Genomic DNA, 12,849 nt, shown 5'->3' with positions numbered 1-12,849 from the left:
TATCTGGTAGGGGTTTACAAAAAGAGACAGTATCAGACTCTTCTCGGAGGCGCACACTGAAAGGATGAGGAGAAATTCTCTCCTGTGAGGGTGGTGCAGTACTGAAACAGAGATTGTAGAAATACCCCTGGAAATACTCAAAACTTACCTGGATGATGCCCTGAGAACCTGGTATGGCTTTGAACTTGGCCAGGCTCTCTTTCAACAGGGTTTTGGACGAAAGACCTCTAGAGAGAGGTCCCTTCCAACATTATTCTGCAATTCCACCAAGTGTGCAGGATAAAATAATCTGGGAAATGGCTGGAGCACGCATGTCATAATATGAAACGGTGCTAAGAAGAGGATAAAAAGGTATTTCCAAGAGGAAAACTGCTTTGGGGTGAGGAACCGATCAAATATGTGGATGAGAAAGAGGACAGAAGCATTTATGGGAAAGGGATATTGAGCAGACTGACTGGGAGATCCAGTGCTCCCCCCAGCTAGGACGGCTAAGGTTAAAAGCAAAACAGATATTTCACAAGAGGCGTGTGGCAAGCTGAGCCAAAGTGCATGAACAATTAAACTCACTATTTTCTGACCACCTAGTATCTCCCAAAGCCACTTCAAATCGCGTGGTTTGAAGACGATGAGAACGACAGTCGTATTAGGGTCATAGTGGATCGGATCTGAGAAGGTGGATTCCGGGTAAGAAAGGCGGAAAGTCGTCCTCCTCCCAACATCCTCTTCATACCCCAGAACAGGGCCATCATTCATTCTGCAGAGGACAGAGACGGCAATGACTGCCCCACCCACGTCCTTACGGCGCGGTGGCAGGCACAGGCGTTAGTCTGCGGGACAGACGGCGTGCCCCGGTACAGGAGGGTTTAGTGGCCCAGCATTTACTTATCACGTTACATGGTAGATGAGCAATTATCAGGTGCACTCACCCTCCGACTCAGAGGGATCAAGCACATACAGGAGCTTGGCCAAGGTGGTTTAGAATACAATCACACAATTGCTTATCGTGTGTCACCCGAGCAGAAGGCCTTCTGATTTGGCTCAAACACAGAAACTGGAGAAGACCAAAGAGAATATCCAGCTTGGAGAATTACCCATTGCTCCATTCATGCTACTAGATGATCCGAGTCATACAGGAGGCAATTCAAGAATGTTTTAGTACTCCTCCCTGTCTACAGCATGCAGGAACAGGGATTATGTATACCTGATGCTGACATATCTTTATGTTTCCTTTTTTTTGTTTGTTGGGGGTGGTGGTGGTAGGGTTTTTTTTTTTTTTAATGTTACTTGCACAGCTGCCACTGCTTTGGGATATAACAGATTAATAAGCAGTGAGCAGGTGGGTCAGGTCTCTCTGCTCTGAGGTGTTAGAGGGACTGTGTTTAAATCTCCATCTTGCAATTTTTGCTTGGTGGGTGTGTTGCGTATCCTTTGGAGAGTTCAGGCAGTCTCTGTATGCTCCATTCCTGCCAACATGACTGACTGCTCAGAATGGGAGGCACACTGCTTATGAGTAAATGTTTGAAATATTTCCTTGTTTGCATATCTTGTTTTGCAAAGTTTTATCAGAAGTCATCATTAAATATAGAATGCAAACACCACCTCTTTGTTCATTCACAGTAAGCAAAAGTGTACTGTATTTCTGAAACAGTTTTGAATTTAGAGCTGTTCTTAAATATGTGATACCAGTCTACACAAAGATTTCCATTTTAAGAAGAGTAGACAGATCTACAAAGAGCCCAAATACTTGAAATAGCTTAAAAATAATCCATGGAGCTTCCTTGCATCATTATACTACAGTGAAAATGAGTGCAAGGTGGGGGTTTTTTTGTAAAGCACAAAGTTGTCAGGCAAGTAAAGTTTCCTAAGAACGGGCGTATTATCTGGATCACTTTCTATAGTTTTAAGTTTATAAGGGGAGCTACAACTGAAGAATTGCATGTATTCATTTCCACCTTATCGGTATGTTTTCAAATGCATGTCAAACTCCAGGCTTTGCATACAACTTTTTATGGTAGTGTATGAAGACTGAAACACTATTACTAAAATGAGCATTAGGATTGATGGCAAAGTAACAAAAATGAGATTTTGTTCAATGTTTAACACAATGTTGAAGCAGACAAGCTGAAATGGCAGCTCAGAGGTTTTAGTGAAAGAGGGTTCAGGCACACTATCTGACAGGGTACCTACAGGCAGAAGGGCTGTTTAATCAGTTACCATCTCAGTTCCTGCAAAGGAGAAACTGATTTATCTTTTTCTTAATGTGCAGAAAATGCTGTTATAATTAGCCAAATAGTTCATTTTCAGTTTCCTTGGCGTTTGAGGTTTTTTTTTTTTCCCTGCTCCTTGCCTGTTCCTCTCTGAGGACTTCCCCAGTTTCCCTAGTCCAGATGCCTCTTCTTCAGACCCCAGCATCCTCTGGTAGGTCGAGGCACCTCAAACTTCCAAGATGAACTACCATGCCTGAGAAAAAGGGGCAGACATCAACACCATCCTCCAGTTGACATGTGCCTTGAGATGGACTTTCCAGCACGAACATTATGTTTAATCCACTCTGAGCAACGCACACGCCAGCACAGGGCTAAGACAGGCGTGGTGTGGAAGGTAGGAACCAGGGCTGCCCGGGATGCCGGCTCACAGCGAGGGGCACACGCAGGGCTGCGGGCTGCCACTTGCTTGGACCCATCCCTGATGGCAGCACCTTGCACACGTGTATCTGTACACGAGGTAGACCGACCACCCAGTGATCCTTCCTCCCCTGGATCAATCAGTCTGTGTAATAAAACACCGATTCATTTTTTCCTAAAGTTTTTTAAATGAAGGCTGTGACAGAATAAGTAAACCAGGAAGTTTTATACCTTTTCATTTGCATAGTAACTGAACTCCAAAGCTACTGACTGACAACAAAAATTTGTTAATTCTTTGCATATACACAAAATGAAAAGGAAATACCATTTACCTTATTATCACATCATATGAGTCAATTTTCTCCCCTAATGTCTTATTTCGAAGTACTCCTCCATTACCAACCACAACACACCGTCGACAGGCAATGCTGTGGAACAAACAGAACTTTTAATATGCACAACTTCCCTTGCTTTGTATTTCTATTAATGATATATTTGCATTTAGCTGGCTTAGGTACTAACTGAAGTCCTGTATCTTTTACACTCCTTCGGCCCTACAGAGCAGTCTCAACCTTGTATCGCACACTAAGGCTGCTTTCAAAAAAATGCAGCTGCATTATTTCAGGGACTGCCAAAGTCAGGAAATGGCTTCTCTCATGTAAAACTGTTTTTACACATGCCCCTTTTCTAGTGGTTTGCTGTTTAAGATCATCTAACCAGTTGGTGACATGGGTGACATTAGATAATTTATCTTCCACAATGCTTCAAACTTATCCCGGTCTGGGGGTATACCAACCAGCATAGAGTATGTCTGGAAAAACTAACTCAAATTAAGGTGCTTCTGCAATATTGTACAACTCCACAACTCTAGGTATCTCCAACATAAGCTAAAGCAGCAAGATTTATGTTCACTATTTACCTTACAGGCCTCCAAATTGGACATGTTAAAAACCTTAGCCCAATGACATATGTGATGGCCCTTCAAATGAATATAATCACGTTGATTTTTCTCCCTCTACTTACAAAGTGCTGTCTAAACGTGTGCTGAAGTGCATGCCGTCATGACATAACAAGAGGGATATACCTGATTAAAAATTGCATTCTCATATGACTAGATTCAAATTAGGCAGCATTACTGAGCATATAAAACACTGTGAGCCACAAATTAGATCTTATGCTACATCCAATCAAAGCAGTAATTCCTTTCGAATTTAGAATATATTCAGAGTTAAAAAGCACCCAAAAAAAGCTCTTATGCAAATGTTAAACTTCTGAAAGTAAACTCTAATGGCAAGATTTTCCAAGTCATTCCAGGTTTTCTAAGTGTATCTTTTGCTCTCTACTGTCATATTTCAATGCCAGTAAAATATGTGTTTTCCTAAAAAAAAAAAAAAGGGGGGGGGGGGCACAAAAAGGCACACAGATAGGCTTGCTGGTCTTTTACTCAAGAAATTTTACCTCTTTAGGGAAGGTTTACATCTGCAAGCACATCACTTTTTGTTGTAAAAATGCTTCTTTATTTAGAGCAAAAGCTGTTCAACTTGGTTGCAGCAGGAACAATGGCAAAGTAAAAATGCTGGTATTTTCTTCAGACACAAACAGGCTCACAGCTTACTGGGGATGAGCCACCTCCCAACGCCCCACTCCCATGGTTCTTCAAATAAGAAAAAGGCTCTATGCCATTTCTTACCCCAGGACTGTGTCCCAAAAAATACTATAATCTGCATTAAATGCCCAGTGTGGCACTTTATGCAGACTAATTAACACCTTTCTCCTCAGAGAGTCCAACCTGTTTTTTCAGCTGAGGAGAACATTATTCAACGTCAATGAAAACAGCCTGTTCCAGCCAAGCTGACCGACATCTCAATGTACGAAGCAGTTTCCTGTATTTCCTACAGAATCGTGCACGCCGTTACGCTGTACTGCATGTGGGCTAGGGAAAGGAAACTGGGCCCCAAAGCAACACTGAAAACCTGAAGCTTACAGAAAAGGTGAAATGAGAATAAATGCCAACTGTAAAAAGCACTGTATTTCAAAAGAAATGCTGTGATAGCACCTGCTCCTCTAGGGCCACATCTGCAGAGGGAGTTGTCTTTAAAAATGTATATATAGATATAGATATAAAAATAGTGCTGCTAAACACAGCTGTCAGGGTGGGGTGACATGGAAAAAGTTGGCACACCTTTCTCTAGTGTTTCCTGAGAAGCTTAGTAGAAGCCAAGCATTCATAAAAAGATTTCCAGCTAATGCCACAAGCCCATGTGACTCAGTACCTCGGAAAACAGAGGGGTGAAAACCTGTTACACCATCCTGTCCTCAGTATGCCCATTCCCTCTACATCCACAAAACCCTTCCCTCTCTGCTCCAGGACTGCTTCAGCCCATTCATTTTCAAATAGTTTTTCAATCTAGTTTTAAGATATCCTGAGAAAGCAGGCTGATGAACATACGCTTCTTGCAAAGTTTACGGTGGGAAGAAGGGAACAGAAGTTACCCTTTTCCTGAATTACACTTTGTTACTCGCAGCTATATCATAAAGCTCAAAGCAAGATCCTGGGCTACAGAGAAGCAACAGCGAGGAGAAACAGGAAGGAAAAAGGAAAACTGGACGAAAACCAGGATCAGTAAGTGATGAAGGTGGAATGAGGGAGAGGGGTGGAAAGCGCAGGATTAGCGTATGGTTGTTTCAAGTTTTCCCGTCATTTACAGCATGCCTCTGTAAATCACTGAAGTTTCAATCATCTCAAACCTCTGAAATCGGTGTCACCAAAAGTTATGTGGCCACAGCTGGGTAACTGAGGTACAAACCTCATCACCACAAGGCAAACCCTGAACTGCTGTTCATACACCTGGTGGTACCTCCTGGCTAGAGCATCCATCCCTGATGCTTGGTGGACACCCCGGTTTGGCAACAACTGACACACCATGCATTAACTCATCTTCGGGTCTCAATAAAAAGCCAGAAAAATTGCTCCTAATCTTGCTGAATATTTTCTTTTATACTTTCTGACTACTTGGCATGAATTCACAACAACGATGTCAACTCCATTACGAGTGATTTGTATTATTCTGACCATAAGCAGCCAAAAAGTTACTTTGAGGAGGCACTGCTTGTTCTGTCCCTTGTAGATGAACTTTAAGTGATTCCTTATTACATACCTTCCAATCTTTGGCAGAGGCTATGATTTAAGAAGCTTCTTCACTATGTCAATCCCTAGCTATTGAAATAATGCCTTCCATCTGGTATAAAACTGAAGAGCTCTTTGGTTTCTTCACTCTGCACTGTGCAATTGTGGTGTAGCAGGACACACGCAGGGCAGGGAGGGTAAAATAAAACATGACTTTAGAGCTGGGCAACTGAGGTTCACGCAGCTACAGAAGCTGCGTAGCTGCTCTCAAGTCAAATCTGAACTATCTTCCCTCTTACTGACGGATGCAGACCAGGTCTTGTTCGTGGCTAAGAGCTGACTAACACTACTTGGATGGAAAACGGAGTGAAATTTGAAGTTTGATTAAGCTTTCAAACTCCAGTATCCTTAATAACACGCATACTCAAAAATAAAGTTATCAGCTGCCTTCAAATAACCAATAAAGCATCTAACATTGGTATGTGAACTTTTGAAATGGATATCAAATACTCCTGATGAATTGTACACTAATACTGTCATAGATACAGTCAAACAAATTAGAAAGACCAGCTTTTAATCTGTCAAGCTCAGGAAGTCAAAGCAGGCCAACTCAAGCAGGAAGTCTGGCACAAATGTGCTATTTCCAAATTGTCTTCTCCCCTTAGCCCCCCCCAGTATTCAAGTGTCTCCAGTTACAATCATAGGTCTATGTCCACAGTAGCACAGATTCCACTGACAACCGATAAGCAGGGAGGGAAATGGTTTATGCTAACGTAAAAAAACAGAACATAATATCATGGGAAACAGACATATGAAATGGAGATAAAGACTATGTAGCAAGGCCAGACTGTATTCAAAGATATTTAAGTTAATAAACTGAAACTGACCTGTACTCATTGTAGATCCCAGAAATCAACACATTGATTTTCAGAAGACTGTTACTCCCAGATATTTTAACAAACCCACTTCTTAAAGTTTCCTTTTCAATAATGTTTTCATATTAAAAAAAAACCCCAAACACTCACCCTTTCTCCAAGTCAATAAATTGGCAAGAAGAGAAATAAATGCAGATGTCCTTAAACAACATCAGCTGTGCTACAAGTGAAATATAACAGACTGAAATGTCTGGAGGTCCAGCTTACGACCACCAGCACAGTAGTGATGAAAGTGAAAAATATTAAGACCTCAGCTATAACAATTGTTATAGCAATGGTTTGAGTAACTAAGGGATTGCATTTAGGTGTTAGAGATCTACTTAGAGTATAAATGGATCCTGATGCAATTACATAGTAACTGATCTCCAACATTTAAATGCAATCCCTTTAGTCACTCAAACCATTGCCCTATTCATAGGGCATACAAGAGGCTCTTAATCTCAAGGCCAGGCATTAGTTTACATATTTTGTTTATATGCTGAAATGCTAGAAGAAACATTTTCCTAGTCTATAAAAGAAAAATATTGTTAAACGGAAATGTAGCCTTTAAAAGTCAAAAGGCTTGCATCTTCCACATTACACTAAAATACTGTTTCTCTGGAAAAGGAAAAAGAAGATCTCAACCTTAACTCCTTTAGCACACACCCCCGTAGTCAGTTGAATAATGGAAATTATTTCCTTTGAGGTTACCTGGTAAAAGGAGGATGCAGAGGTCACATTTTGTTGACTCAGGATTGTGTAAGAATGTATGGCTGTTGAGCTTAGAGTCCTGAGAGCAGCCAGCAAGCAATTATGAGGAAATGGGTAGAGCAGGTGTTCAGAGGCTGCTCTGTGGATATACCCCTAGCCTGGAATACCCTTCTCCTACGGGCTATTCCACTCAAGTCAGTGACACTGTTCCATTCCACACAGTTTTGGAGAACTAGACCTTTACACAGTGAGAATTCCACCAAAGTTTGGAAATGGCACTGTTGAGAAAAAAATCCTTTGTAGCTCACTATGTACAGTTTTACCTAAGTTGCACACAAATGCAGCTATATGAGGACCATAGGTTTGGTGCTCATATAGCCTAATATTTGTTAAAATACTTTATAGCAGGTTCCCCCACTCTGCCCCAAGAAAAGTTTATAGGGAAATTCAGTTTGCATTCTGCCAAGAAGGCTGAATTAGGCAGCAGCATTACAGAGCTGCCTAATAATTCTGTATTACTGGAGAATGTTGTTAGGATTAATTCCTGAAGTGTTTCACATTTAAAAGCCACTGTATCTGTTAAATGTATATATAAAAGCTCTTCCCTAGTACAGTGATTCATGCCCTAACAGTGCTATACACAAAACCTGATGAATCTAGAAAGAATATATCGTATGAAGTCATTGTACATTTGATTTGTTGACACTACTGCCTATTAAATAGTAATAGTTCTCATTTTGCTTCAGTACTACTGAAGTATATTACTTTTATTAAAATGAAGCATTCTTCCCAGAACCACTGAACATATGTGTATCTCAGAGAACCTACATTCAAAAGATAAATACCAATTACCTTATTTTTGATCTCCAGGACAGACATTTCCATTTAAAAGGTACTATGCTGTACTGCAAGCACCTCTACAGCCGAAACAATTATAGTGCTGAACTTGTGATTTCAGGAAATTTCTTATACAACATTTGGCATTCTCCTTCAAACTCCAGACAAAAGACTAGCCTTTGTCAGCCAATTCTGTATAGATTTCCCCAATTATCACACTCCTGATAGAAAAAACCCTATTTTCTTTCTTTTTTCCTCCCCTTAAGAGTAAACCTGAACATCCTAGAAACAGATACGAAACACAGGGGAAGGAGTACAGTAAACACAGGGAAGGAGTACAGTAGGTGAAGAAAAGGAAAACTGGGTATTAAAACCAAGATAATTCTTAGGCTTGAACACCAATTATTTTGTTCGTATTCCACCCAAGTTTAATTAAAATGTGGTCCTGGCATTTGGCTGGAAGCAACAATCTCCTGTTTGATCTCCTTGATTAAAAAACAAAACCAAGTACAGCCAACCTCAGCGTTATTTGCATTCAACTCTATTAAGAAGTCTGCATATTAATGTGATATATAGCAGGTTGTCAGCCCATTTGCTAGACTCCAAATCTAAGAAGTCCTTTGCATCACTTGGTAAACACAGGATTTTAGTATACTTGCCAACCCTACTACACTGCCTCCAAAAAAAACCCCCCAAAACAAACAAAAAAACCAAACCAAAACAAACTCCAACCACAACAAGACACACACACACAGAAAAGACCCCCCAAAACCAAACAAAAAATCCTGGCAGAAGCGGCTTCTAACCAGGAGAATTAAAGAGGGCAATCTAATGCACGGGAATCGAGTTATCTAAGGCATCCTCCACTCGGTGCCACACGCCGGTCACTCCCGAAATGCTAGGAACAGCCCTTCCTGGCTGCCTATGCCTCCCTGTCTCCCCCGTTCACGGCAAAAGGAAGCTGAGCATACATACAGGCAAGGGTGTGCAGCAGGCCAGCGGATGCAGTGGCACGGGGATACCCACAAGATTTCTTTTGCGTAGAAGCAGCCATTGGTTTGCATCTGCTTATCTCAAACATTCTCTAGCTGACACCGAAAATGACTTTGAAAGGAGGTCACATTCAATTTTTAAGGGGTGGTTTCACCTTCCTCAAGTATAAAAAGATACTGCAGGAAGATGGGATTGCATTCAGCTAGTAAATTCCTAATGCACTTATAAAAAGAAATCTGTAAGTTTAAGCTCCCTCACAGAAAAATTATGCTTGAATGCTGGTGCTACATATGTTTAAAACCAAACTTACTTAAATCTTGGAATCAGTTACATATTGCTTGGACACTGTTGGTCAGATCTGCATCTTGGCTAACTTGAGCAATTTCAGGATAACGCCACTGACATGCCTTTTCAGATAAATATTAAAAATGCAAGGAACAGAAACAGTAGCAAATAAACCATCTCACCTGTCATCTTCATTGGAAAGTCCACAGTTCTGCAGTCTTGAAAGGGCTAAATGAAAAAATTGCTCTAGAAAGTAAATATAAAGAAGATTAATGAAAGTGTTCAGTGCTTTCCAGTATAAAAATAAGCATGCCACCGTGACTACAGCATTTTCAGACACAGTAGTTTTTATGCACTGTGCATAAAAAAATCAAAATAAGAATACTTGTAATTTAAGGCCACAGGTCAATCAATGATGCCAAAGAAATTCAGGTTTATCAGAGCTCCTCTCTGTGAAGCTTTTCCTGCCCCAACACTCCCCTGTTGGAAAATAGCATGGGATTTGTATTTAAAAAAAAAAAAAAAAAAAAAAAAAATCTTAGTTACAGTAAGATTACAGCATCGGAAGAGTTTCCAAGACCTGCATCCTAATTGACTTTGTTTTTAATTCTACCCACCTTCAGCTGAAACAGAAGCAGCCTTGACCCAGGAGGAGGGGCCACACAGCCAGGGAGAGTAACAGCATTTACGTATCGTGGGAGAAGACATCAAACCAGCCTGTGCTCCCTGGCAAGGCTGGGCAGAGGCACCTTCCCAGCCCTCCCTCAGCGGGCAGGTACCTGCTGGACACTCTACGTGCATCTGAGAGGGGGCCTCAGCTCATTCCCAAATGTACTTTTCCTCACTGCAACCCCACAGATGCAGGAAAATGCACCATCCTCGTTACGCTGATGGAGGGCAAACCGAGAGTCTACAGCCCAGATCCGCTGGGTACTAGGAGGGCGTACTGTTCAGTGTTAAAAACTCTGAGACTTGAGACTTTACGACCCTTTCCAAAGGGTGACTAAGACCCTTAGGGTCTCTGGCCCTGTTTACTCTGCCCTGACCAACGCGGGGAGCAGGCAAACACTTTGCACGGGTACAGCAGCCATGCAATGGCGGGAATACCCCCTGCAGCCCCAGTGACACCTTCCCTGGTGGGAGAAGCTAGCCCAGAAAAAGGAAGATTTTGCTGATCAACTGCCCCAACCTGGCGACTTCTGCCTCAGTGGGACTCTGGATCCTGATCGGCTTAGGTGTGTTGGTTGAACCCATCACACTGACCCAGCTAATAATTCACCTAGCAAAGCACTAGGTAAGTATGTTTAGCACTCCAGCCCACATACAAACGAAAGGAAGCTGAATAAGCCCCACTATTCCTCATTCCCACCTTTTTGGAGCTTCTCTGCTAAGTGGGGCAACCCCAACGTGGTGTTTTATTTGTTAAAAACAGGAAGGTGCCAGGTCAGAGGGACTAAATGAAACCATTGAGTCACTGCTAGGTACCCCCAAAACGATTGGCATCGGTGAACAGGAAAGACCAGGGCCACAGATTCAGGTGGCTTTACACGCCGTTTAGGTGTTTCTGTTTAAAAACAAGGTACATGGGGAACACAAACCTGCTCTCTTTATTCCATAAGGTAGTTCAAACTTATCGCTCCCATGGAACTCCGCCACTCTGATAAAATCATTAGCGCACAGGAATGGGTATATTTTGTCAACACTAATGAAGGGAAGAAGTAAGAAGTTTCAAAAATCCACGTGATGTATTTGAATAAGCCAATAATTCATGCAATTGCTTTAAAAAAAAGCTTTCTTTATCCTACTTCAAGTTATTATCAATTTTTAAAAGAAAAAAAACTCAAACACAGGGAAAGAAAGGTAACAAAAAAGGAGAAGATTTTATAATGGAAAATATAGGTAGAGAGTGAGATTAAATGATTTCTCTGCTAGTGTAAGTTATATAGAGTCATTAAAATCATATGACTGAAAGCGTACACCATGAAACAGCAATATTTAAGAGAATACATAACCCAGGAGGACAATGAATAACTTCAGATTTGAACAGTACATAACAGAGGCAGCAAGGAAAATTAAGAGTTGATATTATTATATATGGCAATTTAATACATAAGAATGGGATTTGAAACAAGGTGTTTTAACTTGAAAATACCATCTCCTGAAGACACCAGCTTCTTGGAGATGCGCTCCCATCCCAAAGAAGTGACACTTCATGGCTGTGCTGACATTACTAAGTAGTTTGGGGTGACAAGGGTATATCCATACAGCAAAAAAAGTATGGAGTTCTCATGTCCCCGTTACACACAGCTCAGGTTTTTTTACTCGGGACTAACTCTATAGTAGGGTCCCACAGGTCGAACACCCCTTAGCAGCTGCAGCACATCAGGTGTGCTCCTGCAGCGCATCTTCTGGCTTAGCCGAAAGTCAGATGTCTGAAGGGAGCCCAGTGCACGTGTGCCAGGGCCACCCCGCGATGAGAAGCATGGCACGTGGGGATCACAAGGAGGTTTGCTTCGAAAGCGCATTCCTCCTGCAAACTAGAACATGATGGCGTCGTACCTTACAAGCGTCAAGATAGAAAGAATGGGTTGCTTCTTTCTTCCAAAGACAGTAACCATAGACAAGGGTTATCCCATAGCAGGGAAGGGACGCTTATTACCATATCTGCCACGTCAAGCCAAGTGAATGAACAGTAGACCCAATCCTGCCACGTGCTACCATGCCCTTGGCTTCACCTTGGAGTTAAGTGGACACACGCTCACTGAACTGGCTGACTTTGTAGCCATCCTGCATACTAGGCCTTATATTAAAATGTTAACACAGAATGTTAGTCACAGTGAAAAAACCTAATGTTGACCATAAATACCCACAACTAGCACATGACTTGTTTCTCCATTAAGAATATTAATAGCAGTTAAAAAAAAATAACCTCCCTCCCAGTTTCACAAATAAAGTATCTCACTCTTTAAGCCCTATGTATTCAGAAGATACTAACAGTAAAGAGGAAAAACAAAACAAAAAACCAACCAAACGCCACAGCCCACACACCAAGAACTGGGCCACAGGTTAACTAAGCAAGACCAGCTAACTTTGAGACATCGTGCACTAAACACCCACATTAAATTTAATAACTTGCCTTGCTGTTCAGAAGCAGCTGGTAAGCTTAGACATAATAAATAATTTACCTAGTGCAAAGAGATTCTTAATTCTAGCTCTTCCAGCTTTGGTTCCTTTCCAATGAATAATTCTGCCAGGTTAGAAATCTTTTCAACCTCCCCAGGCTATTACCAAAGTGCACAGACCAGATCTTCAGCTCACGCAAACTATCCCTGTGAAGGAGCTATGGATATATGCAAGA

The 12,849-nt window shown here is 41.6% G+C and overlaps 1 protein-coding gene across 13 annotated transcripts in view; it reads right to left on the bottom strand.

The window, feature by feature from the left end:
• ST3GAL6 (ST3 beta-galactoside alpha-2,3-sialyltransferase 6) overlaps positions 1-12,849 on the bottom strand; it is a 46,976-nt gene that overhangs the window by 10,954 nt on the left and 23,173 nt on the right. For all 13 annotated transcript variants that reach the window (XM_075513737.1, XM_075513717.1, XM_075513747.1 and 10 more), the window contains 4 exons: positions 11,090-11,193; positions 9,674-9,737; positions 2,957-3,052; positions 568-754 (listed from right to left, as the gene is read on the bottom strand). In XM_075513737.1, coding sequence (XP_075369852.1) covers positions 568-754; positions 2,957-3,052; positions 9,674-9,737; positions 11,090-11,193 — 451 coding nt within the window. The remainder of the gene's footprint in view (positions 1-567; positions 755-2,956; positions 3,053-9,673; positions 9,738-11,089; positions 11,194-12,849) is intronic.

This window comes from Mycteria americana, chromosome 1 (genome assembly GCF_035582795.1).
Source record: "Mycteria americana isolate JAX WOST 10 ecotype Jacksonville Zoo and Gardens chromosome 1, USCA_MyAme_1.0, whole genome shotgun sequence".
NCBI lineage: Eukaryota > Metazoa > Chordata > Aves > Ciconiiformes > Ciconiidae > Mycteria > Mycteria americana.
Note: the sequence above shows the minus strand (reverse complement) of the source record. Positions and strands in the feature narration are given on the sequence as shown.